Here is a 26,376-nt window from a genome sequence, read left to right as displayed (position 1 = left end):
TGTCTGGTTCACCACCACCACCTCCATAACCTCTGCCACTGCCCAGCGTGAAAACACACCTACACAGAGGAGACTGTCTTTACAACCTATTTATTCGTTTTGTGACATGAGGCTATTTTATGTCCACACATGCTCTAAAAACATTACTGTTGATGTTAGTCGGCATCTTTTCTTATGTTTAAAAAAAAAGTTTCATAAAATCATTTACATTTTTGCATAATTTCAGTCATTTTTACTACTTAAGGTTGTTGTCACCTGGAAACAATTCTAAACATGTTACTTATGTAAGACAGCTGTGACATCCAGATAAATATAAACCATGAGAAACATGTGAACACCCACCCAAGCCCAGCGCCCAGTTTTCTTAGCTTTTAGTCTGCACAACACTCTATTGGTTGTTTATGTGTATGTACAGTACACAGCTCACTGTAAACATTGATATCCAAACAGCCTGTGTTGCTGTTACTCTTGCCGTGCATCAAAGAGCAGTCTTGTGTCCTCACTAGGCCCAGGCTGCAATTTGGGCTCAAGGCGTGGCACAGCACCCATTGGGCTGTGTCCGCCCTGCGTACCAGTAATGACCCCTTCCCTATGGGGAGCGTTTGATCTGGGCTGCCTGTGTGCTTCAGCAGGGCCTATTTCTGGAGCATGGGGGGGATAAAGGGAGCTTTCAGACTTGGTGCCAATGACCATAATTAAGCAGCTTTAAGGGGTGGCAGTGAACGCACTAGCGAGCGCAGAGTTTGTAATTTGGAAGAAAGGGGGCAGAGTCGCTGTGGCTCATTGGAAGTACATGGGAGGGTCGGGTGGCACCAAGCGCTGAAACACAAGGCACAGAGTGTGTGAAGGAGATTGTAAAGAGTATGTTAATGACTTGCCTCCATTAGCACCCACCCCTGGGGCTGGCTGACCAACGGCCCTAGGCTGAAATGCGGAGAGATCGCCATATCTGACACACGCAGTCGGCCCCACCCTAACAGAGTGTCATTTAAGGCGACCTTTCAGTGCTTAAGGCTTCTGGCCAGTCAGCTCAAAGAGCGAGCGCTAATGGAGCCAAGTCACTAACATCCTTATTCTGTAGCCTCCTCAGCTAGTTGTTTGTCCACTGATGTTGCTGTGTGCAGCATCCATCTGAACAGGCAGTTTGCTGTAATACCAATTCATAGACTGTTTGGCTAAATATATTCAGATTTAATGACTTTAAGGTGTTTAGGTGATAACATCCTCCTATCTCAGGAATCACCCACTTATCCACTACAAATTGATTTAATTACAATCAAAGCGAGATTGCTAAAAATTATTATTCCTTATTTATATAATGATCCAAGAGATGAAGGGCTGAGGCCCAAGCAGGTGTGTTTTTCTAAGAAATGCCCAAGGCAATTAGTTTAGCTGATGTGGGAGTTAGTATTGTTCATTCATTTGTCCAGTCAATCAAAGGAACTGTTCACCCAAATTACAAAAAAATAAAATAAAATAAGCAATAGTTTTAGTTTTACTTGCCCAGGTTTTGAGATTTCTATCTCTGAGATTTTTGCCTCCACCCCAATATGATGGAGGTGAATGAAAATGTGTTTTCTGGTGCATTGAAAAATGACATTTAAGAAATTCAACAGCAACAAACAATGTTCCCATTACTCTGGATAATCCACAGACTTTGCTGTGAGCAGTTTACATCTGAACATTAAACTTAAGAAATAGTCCTTTTGAAAACTGTTGACTCCCCCTTTTCCCACTCAGCACACATTTTTAAGGATCACAAAATGTCTTATCACCCTGTTAGGCATAGACATTCATGAAACACCTTAAACAGATGTCAGGTGGTAATTATTGGCTCTTGTGGCTGCGCCTGGTCTTTGGTAGGCCTTATCCTGCACCAGGCCATGACCCCTCTTACAGTAATGGGAGCTGATCCAGGTGCTGCTCCCCCTCCATTAACATGTCTCTAACAAAATGGCAAGACTGATGTCAAAGCTGATGTCTCACATAGGAGAATGTTGCAAAATATCTGTATGAACCGAACCCAAGATTTTGCACAGTGTTCAAACCTGACTACATGTGTGTCTTTGTGTGTTCTTCTCCAAAGAAGTGGCTTGAATGACTCAGGGCTATCATATATGATTTGCAATCACCCAAATCATTCCATGCATTGAGGGATAATAAGGTGGATACATAAAGGATAGTCTCTGGAGTAGCTGTAGGCGTCCCTGCATGGCAGTGTCAGTCTGTGAAGCGCTGCCCACCGTGTGTCACCGTGGTTCATTCATATGGTTTACCGGGGCATGGGGCTCGGGGTAAGATCCATGTGGCCACCCCCTGGAGAAGGCGTGTAGTTGCTCGATGCAACCGCTGGGTTTGTAACTTGACACCTGGCTGTGCGGTGCATTTACCATCGCTTTACCCACAGAAAGCCTATTTAAAAAGGAAAGGGATGAGTCCAACGCTCCTGACTCCGTAACCCCCCTCCAAAAGAACCCAGCTTTCTCTCTCCGGCTGCGCGTCCCTCAATCTGGATCGGCATAAATGAATGAAACACAGGGGAATATCGATAGACAATCGCACAGGACAACTCTCTGTCAAACCAGCCTGCCAGAAGGAATTTACGTCGGGCTTGACAGGCAAATCAACATGAGTTTTTTCCTCTGGAACTTCATCTCAAGCTTGTCAAATGTGTAAGACGGCGACCGGTGTCTTCTGCCCCCCTTGCAAAGGAGTCACGCTGTGATTAACGGTCAGGTTTTTGACTGCCAGGACAAATGAATACAAATGAATTTAGGCACCCGAAGGAGAGATTGCAGAACCTCTCATCTAGACACAAAGTAAGTACCAGTTATTTTCTTTTATGTGATTGTGTCTGTGTGCTCTGACGAGAGGATGTTGGAAAGAGCTGAGGTGAGACGGATCACTGGCGGGGACTACAATTTAAGGAACTGTTTGCCTCCATGTACCTGTGATAGCCGGCACATCACAGGTACATGGAGGCAAACACCACTGGCTGTGGTCCAGCTCACCATGCAGGAGTGGTGTCCACTGGGGACTATTGAGCCTGTCTGTTTGGACCATGGGTGTCATTTGTCAGTTGTATGACATTTACCATAACTTTGCCAAAATGAGTCAATTTGTCCAAATGTTTGTTTCTCCTATATGTATTTCTATTTTTATTTTCATTAAACTGGACGAGAAATACCAAGAATAATCACCAGGTTCATTTGTGTTAAATACCCCCTCCTATCTGTCCACGTTTGTGCAAGACAGATTGTGATTGCTCAAAGAAATATAGTTAATCTAAGTGTTTGAAAGTTGTTGTTTTTTTTTTGGCAAATGGGTGCATGCAGGAACTTTGCCATATAGTGTTTACTTAACTGGCTCATCTGATAGAGCAGGCAAAACAGGCAATTATCCAGACCTATAAAGTTTCATGGGGTTCATCAGCATCCACTGGAGCGTTTGTTAGATTTTGTTAGGATGCTTTCCATGTTTTCCCTTATACGCATTCAGAGTAAACAGCCACATTTACGCAGCGTAGTCAAAGGGGGATTTTTTTTAATGTGTATGAGATACTCTTAAAGAAAATTATGTTACAGTTACCATGACATCAGCTTTTGCAATAGTTTTCCCGAGAACATCCACTTATCAATTTGTTTAAGAAAACATCTGCAACTGACATGAGTTTTACTACTCTGTGACATAAAATGCAGATGTTTACAGCACAGATTTCACAGACAGTGAAAAACACATCGGGCTGTTGTAATAAATGGACCGAATATTTGATCTTGACTTGGCTACAGTGTTGACTTTTTTAGGGAAGTACATGCAGCAGCCAGCTGTTGCACGGTTCCCGTTGAAAAGTCATGCATTCATTCATTTACTCATTCATTCATTTATACATGCATGCGTCATTCCTACCTTAGATTGATATTTGGTTGTATTGCGCACTTAACATCTGGTTTAGTTAATGGATCAGTGGCGAGATAGTGGGGATGCAGTCATCTAGGGAGTAGGAAAGTCCGGAGATTTGACCAATCTTCCCCTAATTTTCCATTAAAACAAGTTGGCTAAATGGTATCAGCTTTATTTATCACACCTGCCTGGATGTTTTGCAGAAACTGTCGTTCGTTAAGAAAAACAAAAAATGGCTCCAGGCGGTTTCCATCCTCACAAACAGTGAGGCAACAGTGGTACAACATGATTTATTTAACATGTGCATGGATTGGGACATAGTAAAGATACCTGCGTGGTGCATGGAGCATCGTTCACCACATGTCCACATGGTGTCGCCCTTTATGTCTCACTCTTGGCTTTTCACATGCAATTAGTTCTCTGGCAATGTATTCCTATATGTTGACATTTTTTTTACATTGAAAAAACAACCATATATAAACAGTATATATAGTTATATATAATCATATATAGCTACACAGACGCTTTCTGAGTCAATCACTCTTGCTCTAACTTGTATAAATAGTTTTAGTAGCCAATAAATCCAAGTACAGCAGGGTATCACAATGAGTCACATACAATTTTATGTTTTATCTGCTCTTAGGCATAATAATAGTTGAAACAAGGCTGATGTAAGTCATTCGATAAGTAGAAATGAGGCAGGAAGTAAACAGTCTGAAGTGAGAGATTACTTGACTGCAGAGAGAACAGATGATGGACATACAAGTATACCACTGGTCTTATGAGATTCCAGTTACCCTTTCTTCCTCATCAGCCTCTGTTAGTGTCAGCTCATCCATAGGAATTTTCCACTGTGTGTGTGTGTGTGTGTGTAAGTGTGAGTATTTCTGTGTGTGTGTATGTGTGTGTAGACAGAAACTATACTGGCTTATCAGTGTTTTTTTTCTCAACCTTTGACTGGTTTCAAGCCTACAGACGGGCTGCTCTTTGGGAGTGTGTAGGGAGGTGGTTGTGGGGGGTCGAGAGGTTAGAATCAGAGTTTAGACATGGGCAATGCAGGTTTAGGAAAAGAAATAAAGACAATGATGCCAGAAAATACAGCAGGGAAAGAGAACATGGGTTTTGAGGAAATATGAGACATATTTGACAGTTTTCATCTGTAGATGTCTGCTGCAGATTGTACAATGTGTCAGTTAGAGTGACTGAAATTCTTTGCCACTTTTGCAGACATTGTAACCAACATCCAGATACTCTGACTCACTTTCTCCATCAGTTTTTTGCTCAGTCACACTGCGTTGTTTATCGCTGTGTATCTGTCTATGCACAATTTTTCTTCCATTAAACGACTTCTCTTTTTGATACCAAAGGACATGTGTGCTAAACACAAGTTTAATGAGTAGCGAAAGATGTTATCAGCAGTACACAGCAGCATTCTTCCCCTTTCTGTCTTTGAAATAAGAGTTCAGTGGCTCAAAGCACAATATATACTGGCTGGTTCAATGGATGACTAATAGGAGTTATTGTTCATCTGGCCTGTACTTTGTCCACTCAGCTAGGCCGAGAATTCCCTCAGGAAGTCATGTCATAGTTGCAGTATGTAAACCACAGCAGACAGGGTCAGTGTACAGATGTCAGCCCCACTGATTTAAGTGTCCACTGTGTACAAATCCACCTCAGTGCAACCATTTTCAACTGCTCCACCGAAGAAAAAACCCTACATACACTTCAAAAGCACCCTAATGAAAATCTAAATAAGCTACTGAGAACTTTTAATATGAAAAGCCAAAGAAAACAGCGCTGTTTCCCGGGAAACTTGGTCCAGTTTGCACAGATGTAAACAGCCTGAGGGACAGAAGGAGCATCGTTTTTGCGGCAGTAAAAAAACTCAGCATTCATGACTCATTTTTAGAAAGCTGATCTGTCCTCAGCTGATAAGACACTGAATAAGACTGTAACCAGCTGGAAGTCTGGGAGACACACACACACCCACACACACACACACACACACACACACACACACACTAAGCATCCTGAGTAACCACAGCCAGCTGTGTGTGGGGTTGATCGTGATGAAGCTTTATTAGCAACTAGGAACTGGGAGAGAGGCAGACATAGACGCCACAAACACACATGTAAGCACACCATCACACACACACACACACACACACACACACACACACACACACACACACACACTTAGATATGTACACACACCATGATTATAATCATTCAGGCCAGCAGGGGAGGCAGAGGCTGGATAGTGCAGAGGTTGTTTGAAGAAATATTTCTAAAGAGAGACAGAGACATCTTTGCCTGGAATAGTGCAGGTAAATAAGTTTATGCAACAGTTACCGTCTTTTGCATATTTATGTATTTGGAGCTGTTGGCCCACGCCCCCATCTGCCTGCTTCTCTCTGGCCCTCCAGCCACAGCTGCTATACACATTTCCTCCTCCAATGTGTATGTGTGACCATGTGTGTCTGGATGACCTCCAGCGGTAAACAGTGGCTCCCCTGCCTGTCACCAGATCTCAGTCCCCCACTGAGCGCTCAGTCCACTTGCCAGTCAGTCTCCTCGGCTCTGCTGCACACCTGAATGTGGTGAGAGTGTTGAGAGAGACCATTTTGTTTTGTGTGTGTGCGCGTACACATGTTGGTTTTGGGAGGAGAGTTGATGGATAAGTCTACCATAGTATTTCTGTCTTACAAACCACAACTTGAAGCTGCGTGTGTGTGTGTTTTGGAGAGAGGTGCTCTTCTTTGCTCTGAGTTGTAAGTGCTTTTCAGGTCCCATTTGCAGAATCCAGGTCCCATTTGTTATTCATATGGTATCAGTAGCTCAAATGCAAAGCATATGGATTTTTTGAATCTGCATTTTGGTGTGATGTAAAAACAGTGATTACAGATTATTAACCTTATCCTTTTATGAAACTTAAAATTTCAGTTTTGTAATCTCGGTCTATTTCAGTCTATTAAGACACATGCCATATATTTCCTAATGACTGCAGTTTTGTCTTGATTAAAGCATTCCTTAAGATGTTCCCCTTAGGGTCTAATGCAAGCAATTATTGGTACCACTCTCTAACAAGGCACCCTTTATAAAAGGGTTAGTAAAAATTTACTAATGCTTTATAGATCTGTTACGAGCATTAATATGGACAGTTTTTGCGTTGCCAGGTTATGAGAAATCCCTTTGAATTGTTGGACTGTTTGACCACCTGGAAAAATCAAAAAAATCAAAAATCAAAAATCGAAATTAATTTATAGACAACTTATTAATACTTACAACTGAAGACTTGATGATTAAAACTCTTAATTAATGACTTATTAACATCTAGCAGTGATTGGTTAATAGAAAGTGAGAAACCCATTAACCTCTATTAATGGATTACCAACATTTATAACTGTATTATTATTATAATAGAAAGGATTAACATCAGCCAATAGGATTTTTAACAACCTGGCAACCCAAAATGTATTCCTATTAATGCCTTGTAAATAAAGCATTAGTAAAGATTTCATTTATTATTTAAATCATGTATTAAAGCCATTAGTTACAACTCATAAACAACTATATAAAGGGTTCCTTATTAGAAAATGGCACCATATTATTTTAAGAGTTAAACAATTGTATGATTCCGTACTGTGTGACTGCTGCTTCTTTCTAACGTCCTTTCTTCTCTTCCCCCAGGAGAGCCCTATTGCTCTGTACAGTTTTATATTGTACTTGTTACCTGGGACTTACACAAGTACACTCTGAAGGTAAGACATGGCTTAACGTCACCTCCACTTCTCTCAGTTCAGTCACCTCACTTTCTCACCTCTTCCTTTTTTACTGAAAATTTACCAGTGGAAAAATCTGTGAAACTTATTGGAGCACTGGGAGGATTTTGGACTTATTCTTTGCCTGTTTGGTCATTGCCCAAGCACGTAAACACATTGCTATGAGAATTGGGCCAACCGTTGTCATGACGACAAGTGTTGAGTAAGCTGTGTGAGCAAGGGAGTGATCAGATCATAGATTCAAAGCTGACCATTATAGAAAAAATATACTCTCAATGTGAAAACAATGTGACAATGTGAAAGGAGCTGCTCACAGTAATGAACCTACAGAGAATTATCACCTGAATCTGCAGCTCCCCTCCGCTTTATGGAGCTTTATAGCGAGTTTCAGCTCATTGTTTAGCTGACCGGCCCAGAACTTTACTGTTTTGGTTCACTCTCACCGCTCTCATAGCGTTGTTTTCAGCTGCAGCAGGCAGCAGCAGCTGTTTTCAGTGAAAAAAGCTCTAAAAACCCACTGTACACTACCTGCTCAACACCAAACAGCAGACAGACACAGTTAGCGACTAGCTGGCGAACATAGCATTCAGCAGCTAAAGAGCCTGATATTTCACTCGGAAGTTGGTAGAGACCAAAAACTGAGCTAAAAGAGAGTGAATATTGGACTTACATTTCCCAAATTAATGATAATGTTGGTCTGTAACTGCTGGATGTGTAATATATAAAATACAATCTTATCGTTTTTGTCTCTTGTGCAACAATGGGTGTGTTTCAATGTCCACTGACAGTTGCCAGTTTGGGAGTTGGGCTAGTTTTTATGTGATTGGGCAGGTAATTGTTTTGGGAGACTTCATTTGAGCTACTTTTTGAACCATTTGGTGGCTTCCCCTGGTGAAAAGTTATAGATACAGTCCAGTGAATCGGCCCCTTCTCTTCTCCAGTTATCATGATTGAGACTGACAGGGCACAGAGTTCAATAGGCCCAACACGCAGTCACTGAAAACTGATGACCGACAAATCCAAATGTCATCTCAGTTCATTACAACAGAGCTGAAATCTTTTTTCCAATTCCAATTATTATTCAGTTATAAAGTCAAAGCTCTGTGGTAAAAAGATAACTTTTTATATTTGATGTAACATTATCAAAAATACTTGGTAGATATCATTTTTCATAGCTGTAACCACGGTTTTGGATGTAGATTGGTCTAGGTGCAGGTATTTGCGACCAAGCTGTTAGTGTGTTATTTTAAGAAAATATCATCACACCGGCTTGTCGTTTCAGAGTTTAAAAGTATCTCAGACAGACAAAAAAAATCCTTTTCCTAAGTGGAAATAAAAAATGGCAGTATAGCTGGTTTTAGGCTCTGATTGGGCTACTTGGCATCAGTCAAATCTGGCAACACTGTCTCTGCAGTCACGGTCAACGAAGGTGAACGATGCTGTCTGTGTAGGAATTTCCATCATCAGTGCTGCAAACACTGATGACAAACATCGCTTTAGGTCTTTTTCTCAAAGAGTGTAGATCTGAGTGTTTTCGTACCTGAGTAGATTCAACAGGCACAGTCAAAATTGGTCTGACTCTTGCGCTGCTCATAGAGATGCTGAGAAAGGCATCCAAACAGACCAGAGCTTGGAGTGAGAATCTTTTTGGTTTTGGTCTGTTTACAGGTTTTAGGGAGTATACACACTTGCATATGTGAAAAAAGTTGTATAAAGCCTTTTCTGGCTTTGATGACTGCAAGGAATCTTGGGGTGTGGGGTTCGCAAGAAGTGAGGTTACCAGACCTCTGTAGCCCGCTGCTCATTTCTGCTTGAGATTAGCAGCTCGAGGCTACATTAGCCGCTACTAGCATAACACACTTGAATCTCCAACCAAACTGTCAGTGGTCAAGTTGCATTGTGGATAATGTAGGCGCCAGGTTTTAACAAGGAAGAAGAATGCAAGGAATAAAAAAGATGACAACCCTGGTCCTGCTGCATCAATTTTTAACTTTTTTTTTTAAACTGTCCATCGTGATTCGCATCATGTTATAGAAGTGCAAAGCTGAATCAGTGGAGTACTCTTTAAAGATTTTTCCTGTGCCAGTTTCTGAAACAGTAGCTCTGCTCTCTGATCACCCTGTTAAGAAGCAGTGGATGCCATAGGATCATTCTCAGGACCCTTGGCAGACAGCTGACTCAGTGCTGACCAAATGCTTGTATAACGTTCCCTTTTGGAGCACAAACCCAATGAGCTGCATATTGTATCTCAAGATCATTTTATTTGGGAAAATGGTCAGTTTTGAGTTTTGGGGTTAGCTTTTATGTGGTTCATAACAGCACTGCAATGGCATACATTTAGAAGAAAAATGTAAAAGGAGGAGGGCTAACGATTTATGCAATGGTTTGATCGCAGGGACCTTTACTGCTGTCATGCCTCTCTCACCTTGTTTCCTGTCTCTCTCTACACTGTCAACTGTCAAATAAAGGCAAAAATGCCCCAAGAAATGTGAATGGGGGCATCTGGTGCCCTAGTGGTTAGGTTGCATACCATATTACCACAATGTCCCTGGTTTGATTCCAGCCAGGGACCTTTGTTGCATGTCTACATCTTTCCCTGCATTCCTGTCTGTATCTCTACTGTCGCTACCAAATAAAGGCAAAATATCAAATAATTACTCTTAAAAGAAGAAGTTTTTTCCCTTATTTAAATCATGAATCATAAACCCTGATTCCAAATCTGATATTGTGGGAATACATGCAATGTATTGCTGTGGGGATGATTTTTCCGCTCAGAGATATCATAAATGGCTCACTGTAGAGTAGCGTAGGCCAACCAAAGAGAGATCTTTCGAGTGTGTTCGAATGAATCTGTGACTTCATCCTCTACAAGGGATAACATAACAGAGTGAAGAGCCTTGGACTTTCTCTCTGTCCTACTTGAGTGACTTGGCACAGAGCAAGGCTATGAACTCCAGCCATGTGTTAAACACAAGTCTGTCTGTGTGTGTGTGTGTGTGTCTGTGTGTGTGTGTGTGTGTGTATGTTCACATCCATACAGTATGCTGTATATCTAAAACCACATGGTTAATGTATGCCCCAGTAATAGTACAAGTGGTATTTAAATAAAGAAGTTTGGAGACAGGAGTCTATGTACAGAACAGATACATGTAATACACCCTCTGCCTCACTGCCATGTCCTATTGTCCTTTACAGCAGAAGAGACCACACAGAGAGGAGAATTCACTGTGTGGATGGGTATACACTATACCCCATGTAGGTCTTGTTTCCTCAGGCTATTTTATAAAGCCCTAATGTTTTAAGGCAGGGGAAAGTCTTACAGCCCTATACATGAACATGGAAAGACCATAAAGAACTGGCTATATAGGAGAAGCATGTCTACATTTGCCTTATTTTGACAGTCTGACTGAGCAAAAAAAAAAATGTTTAGATGTCATTGAGAACAATGTTCTACGGAATCAGATTCATCATGTGTTAAAACCTGGTATGTATCAATAACACTCAATAATTCCAGAGTAGACAGATTAGTTTAAGTGAAGTTTTTGTTTGACATCATACATGTGAGAACTCTTTCTGCAAAAAACATTTAAGTTCTGAGCTGCTTCCTCCCTCAGGTCTAATTCCTTGATAACTACCGGTATTACTAGGGATCAGATTCCCACTCTTAACGTTTTTTTAAACTTTCCGAGCAATTATATATTTCCAAAGTCTGAGCCCCTGTCCATGGTCTAATGAAGCAAGCCTATTATAGAAAGACAAGCATCTCATTGAAGTCCTTGCTCTCTATGGCTTACCAGTACAGCAACTGTTAGGACATCCCATCTGTCTTTCCCCTCATCTTTCCCACTTTCTGTCATCTCATCAACATTGCTTGCCCTTTTTTCTATCTTTTCACAAGCAGGGCTTCTATACACATGTCCCAATTAGACAAGGCCCAGTGACCACAGGTCAGAGTGAACCCAAAGACAATAAAAATGTTGAGGGGCCTGGGTCTGAGATCACAGGTCATATAGAGAATGAGCGCTGGGACCACTGAGACTGAAACACTGAAAAGAGAGTCAAAGTTGGCTGAAAGGCTGGAAACTGTGTTCTGCCTCCAGGCAGGGAGATGCTGTACACATTTGTGGTGATTGTGGTCATGTTCTGAATTTCCAAACTAACTCTATTGATGAGAAGGACAGAGAGGAGAAGGGAAAAGGGGAGGCTGTCTGATGATGCCGACGTCCTTTGGCTAATTAATCCCCTATAGCCTTAAAACAATGAGGCCATGCCTTGATATCAGTCAAGCAAACATTTCCAGCACATATATTTCAACATACAGTACAGCAAGCACTCAGATGTGCTAATTGGTGTGGAAATTATATAACTTTGCCACCAAATGTACATTTAGAACCTGAACTCTGTCCCTTGTGCCTCAAAATTCACAAACACATATTGTTTTTTTTAAACAGTATCCACGGTCTCTTTTTCCCTTATAGGGGAGTGTGTTGGCCAGATGGTTAGTAAGAGAGGATTAGGTCCTTTAGCTTTAGATTGTGCGTTCCTGGCACTGGCTGCTTTGGCCTTGACTGAGCTCCCTTCACAATTACCTCCACCAAGCGTCATGTTTCCATCAGCACAGAGTGAACACCAATGACAAAGTCTTGTCTTGCTCACTGCCTCACATGGCCATGGAGATGAAGGGGCCGGTTATTGGCAGTCCTTACCAAGAATATGGTGATATGACGAAGGAATTAATATATTTCCTGCATTATTTTTTCACTGTCGCATGGGGAATCAAATTTTAGTGAATTTATGTAACATGATTATAAGTAGAAAAAAGCATGAAGTGCATCAGAAGCTGGACATTATTCTTGTTTAAATAGCTATTGCATCACTTTGCATGTTGCAAGTGCAAGTCAGAGTTCTCGATCAAATGAATGTTCTTCTTTCATTTATTTTCTCCATGTAAACCAAAAATATATTAAAAGTTTATTGGACATTAATTTAGCCTCCTCGAATGGCAGAACCTGACAGCATGGCACTTTCTAGAACAAAACCCAAATTCAACGACCAAAAGCAGGAAGGCACAATTAGGTAAACATCAATCATTTGGAACCACAGTACTTTGGTTCGGCTTTGAAACCTCAAATGTTTTTTGTTACCCTTTGGAGCTGTTAAAATATGGCCAGCTGTTTTATGCTTCACGAGAGTCATATAGTCAAAATGATGCCACAACTTGCCATATTGGAGAGAAGGCTGCAAACCACTGACATTTGAAACAAAGGCCACCACAGCACCTCTGTGCAGCATCTACCCACTCAGAGAGCATGAACTGACCAACCGGTCAAGGTCGCTCCATACTCCCCTATCATCAGCGTAGTTTTTGTCTGTCTGGACCTATACATAGTCATTTGTTTTGGCCTAAAATTGCACTAGACAGCATACAGAAGCAGTTTGGTGGCCTCAAAACCCAGTGAGTTTATTATTCTTTGTATTTTCTTTTTTGCTTCAACCATCTTTTTTCCCATCTCATCACCCTGCAGTGTTTTGAGCTCCATTACTTTGTGAACTGCTGTTCTGTGTTGGCTGAAAGATCAGGAAGTTATTGGAAAATTGGCTCACAAGCTAGAATAGTCTGTCCAACTGCCACAGTCAAAGACAGCTAAAATATTTTGCTGAACCTCACTTGTTTCAGGAAGAGCAAATTCTCACAATGAGTCCAGAATGTCCTATTAATAATTTTAAGATGTTTTCCTCTCATTCATATCTGCTAACTGTTGATGTGTGTGTGTAATTGTTGCTCAAGTAGCCATGTTTCTGAGAGTTACTACATCAACAAAACTGGGACTAGTAATCCTGTCCATTTTTCCCTGTGTTTCACTCACAGTTAGCATGAATTAGTGTTGCGTTTAGGGACAACACAGTTTGGGCACATACAATAGAAAAAGTTTCTTATCAGTCCAGATGCTCAGTGGAAAAGTCATTGCTCTCCTGTGTCCTGCCGTTGTCCTTGTGTGATGTTTAAATTTTTTTAATGCCTTGGCATTTATGTATGTAGCCATTTTTCTTTTTCACAGAGGCAAATGTAAGAGCATGTACCTTGTTTCTGATGATGTACTCCCAGGTTCCTGATTATGGCAGGAAATATTGTCATCGCTGTAAATTGTGGTTACAGAACATAGACATAGACATATAATGGAATATGAAAAGAATGATCAAGGATCAACAAAACAGATCTGATCAGAAGAAGTCTTCATTTCATTTTCATTTTCACTTTTGTCTAACTGCATTGGTCTGTAACCTTCATAAACAAGCATGTTATAAGTATTTGTTCCTCTAACACCACTCTCCCTTCTATCCAGATGTGGACATCCTCCAAAAGTTGGGGCTCAAGGGAGAGAAGCCGTCACGCTCGGTGCCAGCAGGGGTCATTCCATTCAAATCGGGGATCATCCTCAACCAGCGGGCGCACATTGAAACTCCATTGCGCTCAGTCTTCCCAGCGGCCATCTGGCCCAACTTGGCACTGGTCCTGAGTGTTCGCTCACACCGTGTCAACAGTGCTTTCCTCTTCACCCTGCTCTCAGGCCGCAGGAAGCTCCTTCTCGGTCTGCAGCTTGCACCGGGCAATCTGGTCCTTCACACAGGACCAAACACCTCGGTGGCATTGCCCTATGAGCCCCATGATGGTCAGTGGCACCAGCTGGCGGTGGGAATTAATGGACAGCGAGTGACTCTATATGCCTCCTGCGGAGAGCAGAGTGTTCATGCAGACTTTGGGTGTGACAGTGAGGAGGGACTGGCTCCAGAGCTCCAGGGCTCCTTCCTGCTTGGGCGGACAAGCCAGCAACAAGCCTCAGCCCACTTTGAAGGAGCCATCTGCCAGTTTGACCTGGTCCCTTCTGCACAGGCAGCTCACAACTACTGCAAGTACATTAAGAAACAGTGCAGGGAAGCTGATACATACAGGCCTAACCTTCCTCCCTTGTTGCCTATCCTACCACGAGAAACAAACATCACAGCTACTGCTGCTACACCTAAACGCGGTAGCCCGGAAACAGCGAGGAAGCCCACGAGGCTGAGCCTTGCCAAGAGTGTTGCCGCTGCTGCCTCGGCTGTCAGATATGTGGCTCCCACCCAAACAATAAAGCCCAGCCCTGGGACCATTCATACACCCCTGCTGGGAACTGTGATACCAGTCATAGTCCAGCTTGGTTTGGCCTCCCCGTCTCCCAAGGCCAGGACTGAAACTGTCACAGCACCACTCAGGACAAGAGAACCCCTGACAAAACCACCAAACCCAGGACCCTCCACCTCTAAAGCTTCAAATCAGAAACCCTCCAAACCCACTCCCACAAATCCCACTCCTCATAACAGCTCCAAAAAGACGATAGCCGGAATAGACAACAAGAAGAAACCTACTATTCCAGCCACTACCAGCACCAAACCCTTCAAGATAAAGTCAGACTTATCAGACCAAGTTGCAGTCCCAAAGAAACCACAACCCACCACAGCCAAGAAAACATCTCCCAAGCCTAAAGTTTTGCCATCCGATGCCACTCCATCCAAACCCAGAACAAATTCTGTCAAAGTTGTCCCTTCTAAACCAACGATATCCAAAGTCAACCCCTCAAAATCAACAATCTCCAAAACTACAACTGCTAAAACCTCCAAGCCAGTCAAACAGGTCATCAAATCAACAAAGCAAGTCAAAACCACCAAGGCTCCAGTCACCCCGAAACCAACCAGACCTTCGTATAACCCAGTAACACCACCCGCTACTGATGCCTTCCAGAGCTGGGAGGTACCACCTACTCAGTTCTCCCTGCTGGCTGGACCTATAGGACAGAAAGGAGAAGCAGGCCCAGCGGTAAGCACCTCTGCTCTGTTGGGTTGGTTTGTTAGTGCCACAAAAAGGGCGAATTAAGTACATTTACAACATATGCATCTATGTGCTTGAGTACTCTTTTCTGACTTGGATCAAGGGCTGGCTAACACTACAATTTTTAAAGATGTAAGGTCCCTGGTGGACTGTTGGGGAACATAGAAGCATAGCAGTATAAAAGGGGCCCAGGCTATGGATGACTATGGAAAAAACAAGGATTATAAAAGAGCATTATAAAATCGTTTCTAAGGCTGACAAGGTGCCAGTGTAGAATAGCTAATTTGACGTGCTATGGTTTCCTTTTTGGCTCTGGTCAGTTGCCTGGCTGTAGCATTTTGTACTTGCTAAAGGAAAGACAGAGATGGCATGCGAGCACACACATATAGAGATTTTGCAGCACTAAAGGTTTTGCAAAACCAAGATGAAGAGACATGCAGTTTATGTCTCGGCTGTTTGTGTTGGCAATTGTTGGTGGTGAGCTTGATGGTTTAGGAAAGTGGTGAAAGTGAGTGAAGTATGCTCCATTAGGGACATCGCAGTCTGTGCTGGTCTTTGTCACCAGTGAAAGACCAGGTTTGACTCTAGTGCTCTGGGGCTGGAAATAAGAGACCACAGAGATATGTAGGTTAATGTGGCACTATCTCCTTTCCACTACTTTTCCTCCCTCCTTTCGTCCTTCTGTGCACAGAACCCTCCAGGCTGGGTGTGACGTGTCAGGTCTGACGCCTTGCCGTCTCTGCACCAGATTCCTCTGTCATAGAGGGTTAGTGGAGATCTCATGGCCCTCTTTCAAAGCTAGGTCAAGGGTCAAAGCAGTCAGTAAACACCATCATTCAGCTTCCCAATACAGGCACAAAGGTAGGCCAGGCATATAGTATATCACAAGGAGCAGGAACACTGTGGCAGGCAGGTCTATTTTCACCTTTCTTATTTTTTCACATTTTCACACAGCATCCAAGTGCATCTCAGTTGCATCTTGACTGACCACTTGAGATCAAACTTAGCTTCATAGTTGATTTTATTTGTGGGTAAACTGTGACTGCTTCTTAATAGAAAATACACACATGCACACTCACATTCGTGCTAGGCCACAGAGCAGAGAAAAGGACTTTGTTAACTACTTTTTGTCCAAAACATTATTTTGTCCAAGTTGTTTGGCATAGATGAATCAACTGTGTTTGGGAGTTTTATCATGTTATAAGCTATGCATAATTGTCTACACAGTTCTTCACTTTCAAATGTGGCCTGAGTAATCAGACCTCAATGTCTCCTCAGCACGTTCTGGGTGTGTTTGTACTTTTATTTAAAGCTACCCTTGTGATTGAGTCAACTTAAAAGTGTGAGCAGGGCCTGTGTGTTTGCCATTCTTATTCTTTGTAGTGGTCTGTAATTTGCCGCTGTAGATTGCAGAGTGCGGTGTGTCAAGGGTTGGCTAATTTACATCTATACTAATGTCCACACCAGACTTGACTGTCATTACAGTGAACCAAATTGCTGCCATTTAGAAAGCACTACTTGCAATCTCAATATGATGTTCTGTAATCTCCCACAGAAAAGAGATTGTCAAAGGATGATTAAGGGAAGTTATAAGGTAATTTACTGGAGGACTGTCTGACACATTTATACGTGCTGATACTATGCTTTGTCATAAATTTACACCAATCTGAGAGTAGTGCTTTCAACACGAAACTGTGTCTGAATGTCGAAACGAAACGAAAGGATCAGCACAAAAACTGTAGCATGTGCTCCAGTTATTGCTCAGGAGTATTCAGAATCTGTATAAATGTTCAAGGCTTTACATTACTTACTTATTACATTATCTTTGTAAAAATGTGTGTTTTGTCTGGGTTCTGACTTAAATGCAGTCATTTGACACAATCACATATTTAGACTCACATGTGGATTGTTTACTCTGAGAATATATTAGGGATTAAACAGGTGCTTCCTGTCAAAGTGTGTGTGCATGTATGCATGCATGGATGTGTGCGCATATGTGTGTGTGTGTGTGTGTGTGTGTGTGTGTGTGTGTGTGTGTGTGTGTGTGTGTGTGTGTGTGTGAGTGGGTGGGTGTGTGTCTCTGTGTTGCCATGTAGTGCCTTGGCAGATCCCAGATGAACCCAGTCACGCTTTCTTTTCAGCATAGTTTGGATTTCATAAACACACGTGGCATGTGCATACTGTCTCTCACACCTTCTCACAGCACAGTCTTGTACACACACACTCTCTTTCTTATATATACACATACACAAACATTTTGACAAATATTAAAATATCATTCATCACTCTTGCTGTCTAAAGCATTAAGAGTCTTCTGCTGAAAGACACAATGGAACTGTGATTTCTCTTGTTTCCACTGGCAGATTCTGCACTCTGACTGCCAGGGGAAACATCCAGTGCACAGATATGGCAACAGTTCCCCATCTGAAGCACCTTTGGCTCCTCACTGCTGCTTTAAAAACTACTTCCTCTGAGATCTGCTCCACTGCACACCTGAATGTGATTTATATGTTCTGCATTTTTATATGATCGCTGAAAGTGAGAGTTGGAGTTTTAATCTGATTAATTTTTAATTGGAGCTGTACTGGCTGTGAGTTTAAATTTAATTTAAACCTGAACTGACTTCTGTATTCAGTGAAATTGTACCTGCAAGCTTCTTAGTACTTAAATGTTGCCACAATTGGAAAGCTTCATTTGAAATGATGGAAGTAAAGATTATAGGGAGTTTGCAAATTTGTGCTGTGTATTCCAGTAGTTTTGAATTGTTGTTTGAATCATTTTGTCGAACAAGTACATTTTAGTAATTCTTTTTAAACTTTCAATTGCTTTCACAAATCACAGCACAACTCTGAATACATCATTCCGATTCAGTTGTCAGGTGGCACAAATCATGCCCTAAAATCCTCATGGGCACAGTCAGCAAGTCTAAACCTCATAACGGAAAACAACCTTTGCCATCAGACTGTGTTTGAAGTGTGGTGATTGGAAAATACTTGATGTGGGAATTTCCTGAAACTGCCACATCACTGGCTAGACAACAGTCAACAAGCAAATTCTCTTTGGAAAGAAAGAAATATGTTAAAGATGGACAGGTGCAAAAAGGGTAGGAATAACCAAACAAACAAGTGTAAGGAGGGCCAAAGCAGGGGGTGGAAGTGTGAAGATAGACAGGAGTGTGTGTTGATAGAACACACCACCTGTAACAATGGGGGTGGTCTCAACCATGGAGGTCATCCTGGAAGAGATGGTGGGGGTCCAATTCTAATTTTCAGAGTGATATAAACCAAATCGCAGACAGACTGCTATACACAGGTGGATGGATCACTATAACCTTTAGACTCAGGTTTGTGTGTATATGAGAGGGTTGGTGTTGTTTTGAAGTTGAAATCGTTTTTGAAGTTGTGCTTTGTCTCTTAAAGTTCATAGCCTTGTGAAAACTGAGATGAGGAAACTACAGAAAGGGAACAACTTTCACACAACTGCGCTTTATGGTAGATGCTGCTGCTTTTTTACTAGATCTCAACATAGTAAAAATACTGTAATCTATTTACAGTGAAGAAAACATTTTAAATATGCCATATAGAGGTTTTAACACACATTTACATCATGGCCCTACAGGTAGCTCTTGTTAGCCACAGCAACCACAGGCCCTCTGTTTTTCCTAACCTCTCCTTTTCCTTCCTTTTTTGATTAAAAGAAAACGAATGAGCACAAGGCTGATAAAGCCACACAGGGGCATTGAGTGGCACAGGATATGACCTGTTATTTCTAGTTCTTCTATGGTTTCCTGCCACACAGGCTCAGAACTTCCAGATGAATAAGGCTGAACTCTCATCACCTTGAGATGGAATTACTTCAGAGGGAAAAGCTGTGACTTTTTACCCAGCAGCCACTGTGCAGCCTGTCTGTGGGAGCATACAAAGGAGTCTTAAAGACCTGATGGTTTTGATAGAAGGAGATTGCTCAGGTATTGAATAAGATCATCTGTATGGTATATGTCAGTATGCAACACTGACTGAATGCTCTCTCCCTCCAGGGACTGCCAGGACCTCCAGGAAAGCCAGGCCTGCCAGGCAAGAGGGGTCCTCGGGTAAGTCTCCTTGGTCATTCTCCAGCCACATCAAACACACTTCCATTTGTAACCTCTAGAAATTATTTTATCTGGTGTTCGACTCCAGGATTTTTTTTTTTATGGAACCATGTTAATAAGCGTGTCTTTATTTAGTTTTATTGTGGGCATCTCTTTGCATGCGTGTGTGTTTCTTTTTGTTTTTGCTACTGCTGCTGACGTACATGTTGACTGAAAGCTCAAACACAAACAGTCAGTAAATAACCCCCTTGGCAGAGACGTGACTCAGAAAGACAGACAGACAAGGACAGAGAGGACTGTATCTGTGTGTTCCTGGACCATTTTCTGAAGTTACAATAATAACCTGCCAAGCCAGGCTCCCACATCCCTTTAAATCCCTCCCATCACCCAGCTGACACACACACACACACACACACACACACACACACACACAGTCACACATACTCACACACAAAGTTTTCTTATGCAGGCAGATTGACCATATTCAGCACGGGGCTGCGAGTGCTGACCTCCCACCCCTCAGCATAAACAGGAAAGCTCCTATAAAGACTGCCTTTCAAAAGGCAGCCCGTGCCACAGGATGCCTAATAAAAGCACTGTAAACAGACAGAGAACACATGGCTCCACTGGACTTTCTTCTCCTCACTGAGCTGTTGCAGCAGGCTGCACCGACACTTCATAGGAATCCCATTCTGGACTAGTGAAAGGCCTCTTTCTCCAAGGCAGTTAAAGAGATATAGTCTCATTCGTGTGTCTTCTTCAAGGAATTCTCTTTTACTCCCTCTGTTTCTCTCTAAAATATATATTCAAACTGACATGTTTTTTAGCCACACGTGGCTCTAAGTCAGTTGGTTGGTCTGCCATTTTGGTCCAGACTGAAATATCTCAACAACTATTGGATGAATTGCCCCGAAATTTGTACATGTCATTCATGGTCCCCAGAGGATGAAACCTGAATACTTTGGTGATCCCCTGACTTTTCCTCTAGCACCACCAGCAGGTTGAAATGTATGGTTTTGACTGGAATGTCTTGACAACTACTGGATGGATTACCATGAAATTTAGTACACACATTCATGTTCCCCTCTGGATGAATTATAATAACTTTGGTAATCCCCTGTATTTTTCATCTAGCGCCATCATCAAGTCAAAATTTTAATTTGCTCAAAACTTCTGTTCACGACAAAATACCTGCAAAACTAATGACATTCCCATCAGCCTCAGCTTTGTGTTTACTATTAAGCAAATGTTAGTATGCTAACACACTAAACTAAGTAATACAATGAACATGGTAAACTTTATACCTGCTTAACATCAGCATGTTAGCGTTATCATTGTGCACGTTAGCAGGCTGACGTTAGCATTTAGTTCAAAGCACTGCTGCATGCTAGCATGGCTGTAGACTCTTAGTCTTGTTTTTTATATATATTACAGACTACAGAAGCCTCTGGTTCCTTGTTTTTCAATTTTAATTAATAGACACACTACAAACAAGCTACTCAATCAGTCCAGACAATAGAATAATATAAATACATCAAATATACAGTAAATGATTGGTGCTTTATTTGGATGCATGTGCTTGTGTCTTTTTAATGTGTGTGTTTTTTAATTATTACTTACTGTTTGTGTTTGTCTGTGTCTGAGAGACTCTTAAGCTAAAGTCTCTGTGTTCCCCCACCACTATAGACATATAAGAAGGTCTTTGTCTGGCTCTAATTAAAGATATTTAAGCCCCAGCAGCACCTCCCATTCCGTCTCCAGTAGCAGTTCCACAACATCAGCCCCGCTTAGGTGGATTTCTTATGATCCAAATCAAATTTACCTGGAATAAAACTTTAATTGGGCTTAAAAATCTATGCGCAGAGCTGCGTGAACTTGGTCAAGTCAAGTATTATATAAGTCCTTTCTAAGTGGAACTATTTTTGTGTGACCGTGCAGCGTTTTTTCTCAAAATATGCACCACGTTTAATTTGAGGGTCTAAGAAGAATTTTTCTTTTGAAGATTAGCAAGTCATGAATCAAATTTCCTTACATATGAACAGAAAAAACAGTTACAAATATGCACTGCTACAGATTTCCTCCAGCTTAGGTTGGAGACTGGACAGGGTTGCACATACAGTTTTGACTCAAACTTGTCCTTGGTAAAGCCCCTATGCCTGTCTCAAACCTCATTCATCAGCAGTATGTATTGACCAATCACCTCATACTGATTTACATCCTGGTGTCTTAGACGTGGCCTTTGTCAACCATAGCAAACCAGCTGAACTGCCTGTGGCATTGTCAGTGGAAGTGGTTGGTTTGCAAAGCGCAAACAATGAAAACATGCCACTTCAATAAAAAAGCACTTGTAAAGGCCTTTGGTTTTGATGCCACTTTAACGGGGGTCACTTGCAAACATGCCGGCAGTGTCTGACTCTAACCTCACAGTCATTTTGTTTAACGCAAACACAAGTACACACCAGCGCTCACACAGAAATGTATACACGCTACAGCACTAATCCCACGCCCGTGTAGCACAGACATATGTGGCTGTGTTTATGACCTGCCTATATAAAGAGTGAGACAGATTATGGAGCTTTCCTGTAAACAAAAGCATTTATCAAGTTTAATTGTTGCTGCCATGCATGTGTGCATGTGCAAACACTGAGCTGCATATACACATACTTACACACTTGCAACACACACTCACAAACACATGTTCATGTCCAAATTCTCCCCTCTTGGCCAGATATGAGTGTGGTTTCAATTTGGGAAAAGATAATTCACTTGTGACTGAAATAATTAACTCCAAATCTGATTTCACGCTGCAGGTTGCTAAGGCTGCAGGCTCGCAGGTGGCATGGCATCATTTGATCATAAGCATCATCTCTTTATGTGAAAAATTAAATTCCACTCACAGGGTTTTTGCTGCAGAGAGAGCTGTTCGCAGCCTTGCCAGTTTTTTGCATGACCTTCTGTAGCCCTGGATTACTGGAAGTCTGTATGATGACACACAGAGCACCATTGAGCCCACTAAGCACCACCCATGAACCTTGACCTCTGATCCCACACATGTGAGTGTGAGACGCCATCGCTATGGCAACCTCTGTCAGTACAGAAGCCTTTGCTAGGTGTCCATGAATAGTCAGGGTGAACTCTTTTGTAGGTGTATAATGACGACGTGGTAGAAGGGTGTGAGAGGAAACGTGCAGTGGATGCATCATGAGTACACAGGCCTGTATCTATCTGAAGACTGGCTGCATGTATTCGTCTGGAGCCTGCTGGCTCAAAAGGGTCTTTGTCTGAGTGAAGAAAATGTCTGTCGCCCATCTTTCCTCATGCTTCTCCTCAAATTCCCCCACCTTGCTTCACCTGCACGTAAAGCTAATTCAGATCCCAGATGGGCATTTCATATAGAAACCTGGGAAACTAGACTATAAAGAACTTTAAAATGAGTAAAGGTGTTGAGCTCTACTTAGGGGCAGTGTGTTGGGCTGTTTTGGTAACACCAGGCAACAGATCAGCTTTTTAAGGATCTGTTATAGTCCCCAGTGTAAACTGTATATATGGATCTCTCCTCTGGAACATTACTGTAATAATCTCCAGGACAGTAAAAATCACAGACCATGCTTCAATTCATTATTTTCGAAATCCCCCCTTTGGGCACGTTAATACATTTTTTAATACCAAGTTTTAGAAGTTTGGCATAAAGTTAGCTCTAGGTTTCCATCATAATTTTCAAACTTGTCATGGCCATTATGAGTTATTACTGTTATTGTTGTAAATGCCTAAATAATACTTTGGATTGCTTACTATTTCCTTTTTCATATACTCTGGTCCCTGCATGATGTATTCAGCTCTAAAAAACTTTTGGCTTTTGATGCAAATAAATTTATATGATTAGCTTTTTACCAGTGCAGCTTAATTCATTCACCCTGTCTGCTTCTGTTTATTATTATTATGACGTTTTACTGTAATTTATGGACTGCAAATTCTGATATTTTCACTTAGTGATGGCAAGGCATGCTATTGCGACTAACAAACAGTGAAATATTCTACTGAATCCTCAGAGGCAAATTTTCAGTCGTCCAGTGGTTTCACATGCTCTTGATCTAATGTTAGTTTATCAGACATTGCCCCTTCGGCTCTCATTTGGCATGGTATCATACAGAATCTCTTTTATCTTTAATATGGTGACTGTATATACATTTAAACTGTCTTTTACAAGCTAGTGTTGCAAGTCAAACTATGTTTACAGCATAGCCCATTAAAAGGGCTCGTCTAAAATTGTCTGTGTGGGAATGTAACCTTGGGAGTGATGTCATGAATCCAGATTTAAGATCCATAAGTACATATACAGAATGTCTTGGCTTTAAGTTACACATATGGTGTTGATATAGAATTTTGTAGATTCAAGGACAAATATTTATATACCTCAGAGCAGGCAGCATGCATGTTACCATAACATGAAACATTAGGAGCTATCATTTGTTTAGTTTTTGACCATTTTGTCTCAATTTAGAAAGAGTTGCATTGAGCAAGCAGCAATATTACCACAGGAACCACAGTAACGCCCTGAATCGCTGTTCAGAGGTTGGTGGCTTTTCATTTGATAGCCCTCAGCTTGTGTGTGCCCCACCCTGGTCTTCTCTAATTAGACACCTGTTGTGCGAGAAAGGGACACACGACATGGATGCAAGAGCACATTGCCAAATGTTGGTGCCAGCCTGTGCCTACCAGTGTACTGCCCAAACTGCGGTAAACCACAGGGTTAATTTTGAAGCATGTAATTCAAACATGTCTAGTTTGTTTAAGTTTATTTAGGGCACAACAGCGTCCCTCAACAGTATCTGGACACACTAACTGTCGAGGGAGCTGAATACAAACTGAAAATGAAAAGGGAAGAGAATGCGAGAGGAAAAGAGGCAAGATCTTTAAAACTTGAGAATCCTTGGAATGAAAGTATGTCGTTTGTAAAACACAAGAAGCTTTACGATTATTTCAGATCTTATCAAAACAGCATTTTTAAGTCCTGTGGCTTATTTTTTTAATATTGTTTTGGAGTGTAGAAATCCTGATTGTTCTGTGATTCACAATGGAGAGATGACACCTTTACAGACACTTAGAAATGTCTTGTTCATTCAGAACCAAAATACTTTATTGATCCCCGAGGGGAAACTCTTTAATTCACGAGAAGCCCTGTCTCAAGTGACTCAGACATGACATGTCATCAAAGCACCCTTTGACAGGAAGAGCAGTTACAGCAGAAGGCATTTATGTTGTCATGTCTGCACCCGACCAGTATGTCTGTTTTTGAACTTTGCTCAAAGGGCTTTTTTGTTGAGCTGTATAACCCAGTCCAAACCCCAGCTTACCTTTTTTTCCTCTGTAGGATAATATAGAGAGCTGCCTGTCTGGATGTCACTAGATGTTGTTTTTTGATGCTGCAGACCAGATTACTAACATAATGGCTTCCTGATTTGTTTTGACACACCTCAGTGAAAATTGCTGACCGACTCTTAAAGCAGTCGTGGCTCTTTTTCCACCCTCTCCGACTTGCTCAACCCTTGACCCACTACGGGAGTAGGTTAGGGGCCCAAGGGTGCTGTACCACGTGGAGGGCAGGAGTGAGGTCAGAGATCCACAGGAAAAAGTCACTCAGAGGATGAGAAAGTAGACAGACAGAAAGATAAATGTATGGTGGAGACATAGCAACAACCGCCGTGCTTCTGTCTGACGACTGCTGTTTAAACTAAAGAAAAATTGGTGTAGATTCATACTCTGGCTTCCAAAGGTTTTCTGCTAAACCTTCCCATGGGGAATGCTGGACAGGGAGAGATGGTTCACATTACCAGTATGCTGCTACTGTAGATCTCGCTTTGTTTGCTTTTAGACACAGTTGTGTTAATTTCCTCAGCAACAGCCAATGCAGACAGAAACACACACCAGTGGAGGAATTCAAAATGTTATGATACTAGTTGATCTGCATTACTCATTAAGATTCTTGGCAAATGTCTGTTTGTGTGTGTGTGTTTGGGGGCAACAGGGGGCAGGAAAACCACATCCATATGGTGAAGCAGCTCCACAGAGCCTCATTTTCCATAAACTTCTACCCCCAACACCAACCGCAAATACCTCACCACCCAACTCACACACACACACACACACACACACACACACACATAGCTGATGTATAGAAAATTAGGCAAGTAGCATGAAGGCTGAGGTTCTCCAGACAGACTTTGCCCCCCCGCCTTCTCTGGTCCCATTCACAGTAGCAAAGCCACAGTCTGAATCAGCTCTATCCCAATAAGAAGACTGATTGAGAGCTCGATCACTGTTTGATTATGTTTTCCTCTCTCTGGCTTTTCCACAGGGCGCCCCTGGTCCCCATGGAAACCCTGGCCGACATGGTCCACCCGGGCTCAAGGTATCTTACACACTCTTAGTCTAACTCATGATCACAAGTGAGCCTTTCTTTTTTCTTTTTTTTGCCAAGAGCCTGGCAGCCATGGTGATATTTCCACATGAAACCATTACACAATTATGTACCTGCCTCTACTACTAATTTAATAATAGGACGTTTATGATCTTCTCTTGCCTCTAACGTGAATGACAATCCTTTGAGGATGTGTTACATTTTCAGTTTTTCTATATCAGCTGGAATCCATAAAGTGCAACAAGGGTAATGGAGCTTTATGGCTGAAGAATCAGGGCCATCCAAGTTCACGGCAGCGCGGCCACATCTGGCAGTTTCAGAC

At 41.9% G+C, this 26,376-nt stretch overlaps 1 protein-coding gene across 1 annotated transcript in view; it reads left to right on the top strand.

The window, feature by feature from the left end:
* The first annotated feature begins 2,365 nt into the window (after positions 1-2,365).
* Positions 2,366-26,376, top strand: part of col27a1a (collagen, type XXVII, alpha 1a) — a 70,392-nt gene continuing 46,381 nt past the window's right edge. Inside the window, exons 1-5 of the mRNA XM_044174545.1 lie at positions 2,366-2,819; positions 7,591-7,661; positions 14,027-15,534; positions 19,583-19,636; positions 25,992-26,045. Of these exons, the coding sequence (XP_044030480.1) occupies positions 2,767-2,819; positions 7,591-7,661; positions 14,027-15,534; positions 19,583-19,636; positions 25,992-26,045 (1,740 nt within the window). The 5' untranslated portion in view covers positions 2,366-2,766. The remainder of the gene's footprint in view (positions 2,820-7,590; positions 7,662-14,026; positions 15,535-19,582; positions 19,637-25,991; positions 26,046-26,376) is intronic.

The sequence above is a fragment of the Siniperca chuatsi genome, linkage group LG18 (assembly GCF_020085105.1).
Source record: "Siniperca chuatsi isolate FFG_IHB_CAS linkage group LG18, ASM2008510v1, whole genome shotgun sequence".
NCBI classification, from domain to species: domain Eukaryota; kingdom Metazoa; phylum Chordata; class Actinopteri; order Centrarchiformes; family Sinipercidae; genus Siniperca; species Siniperca chuatsi.
The sequence above is the reverse complement of the archived record's forward strand: the minus strand, read 5'-3'. Positions and strand labels throughout refer to the sequence as shown.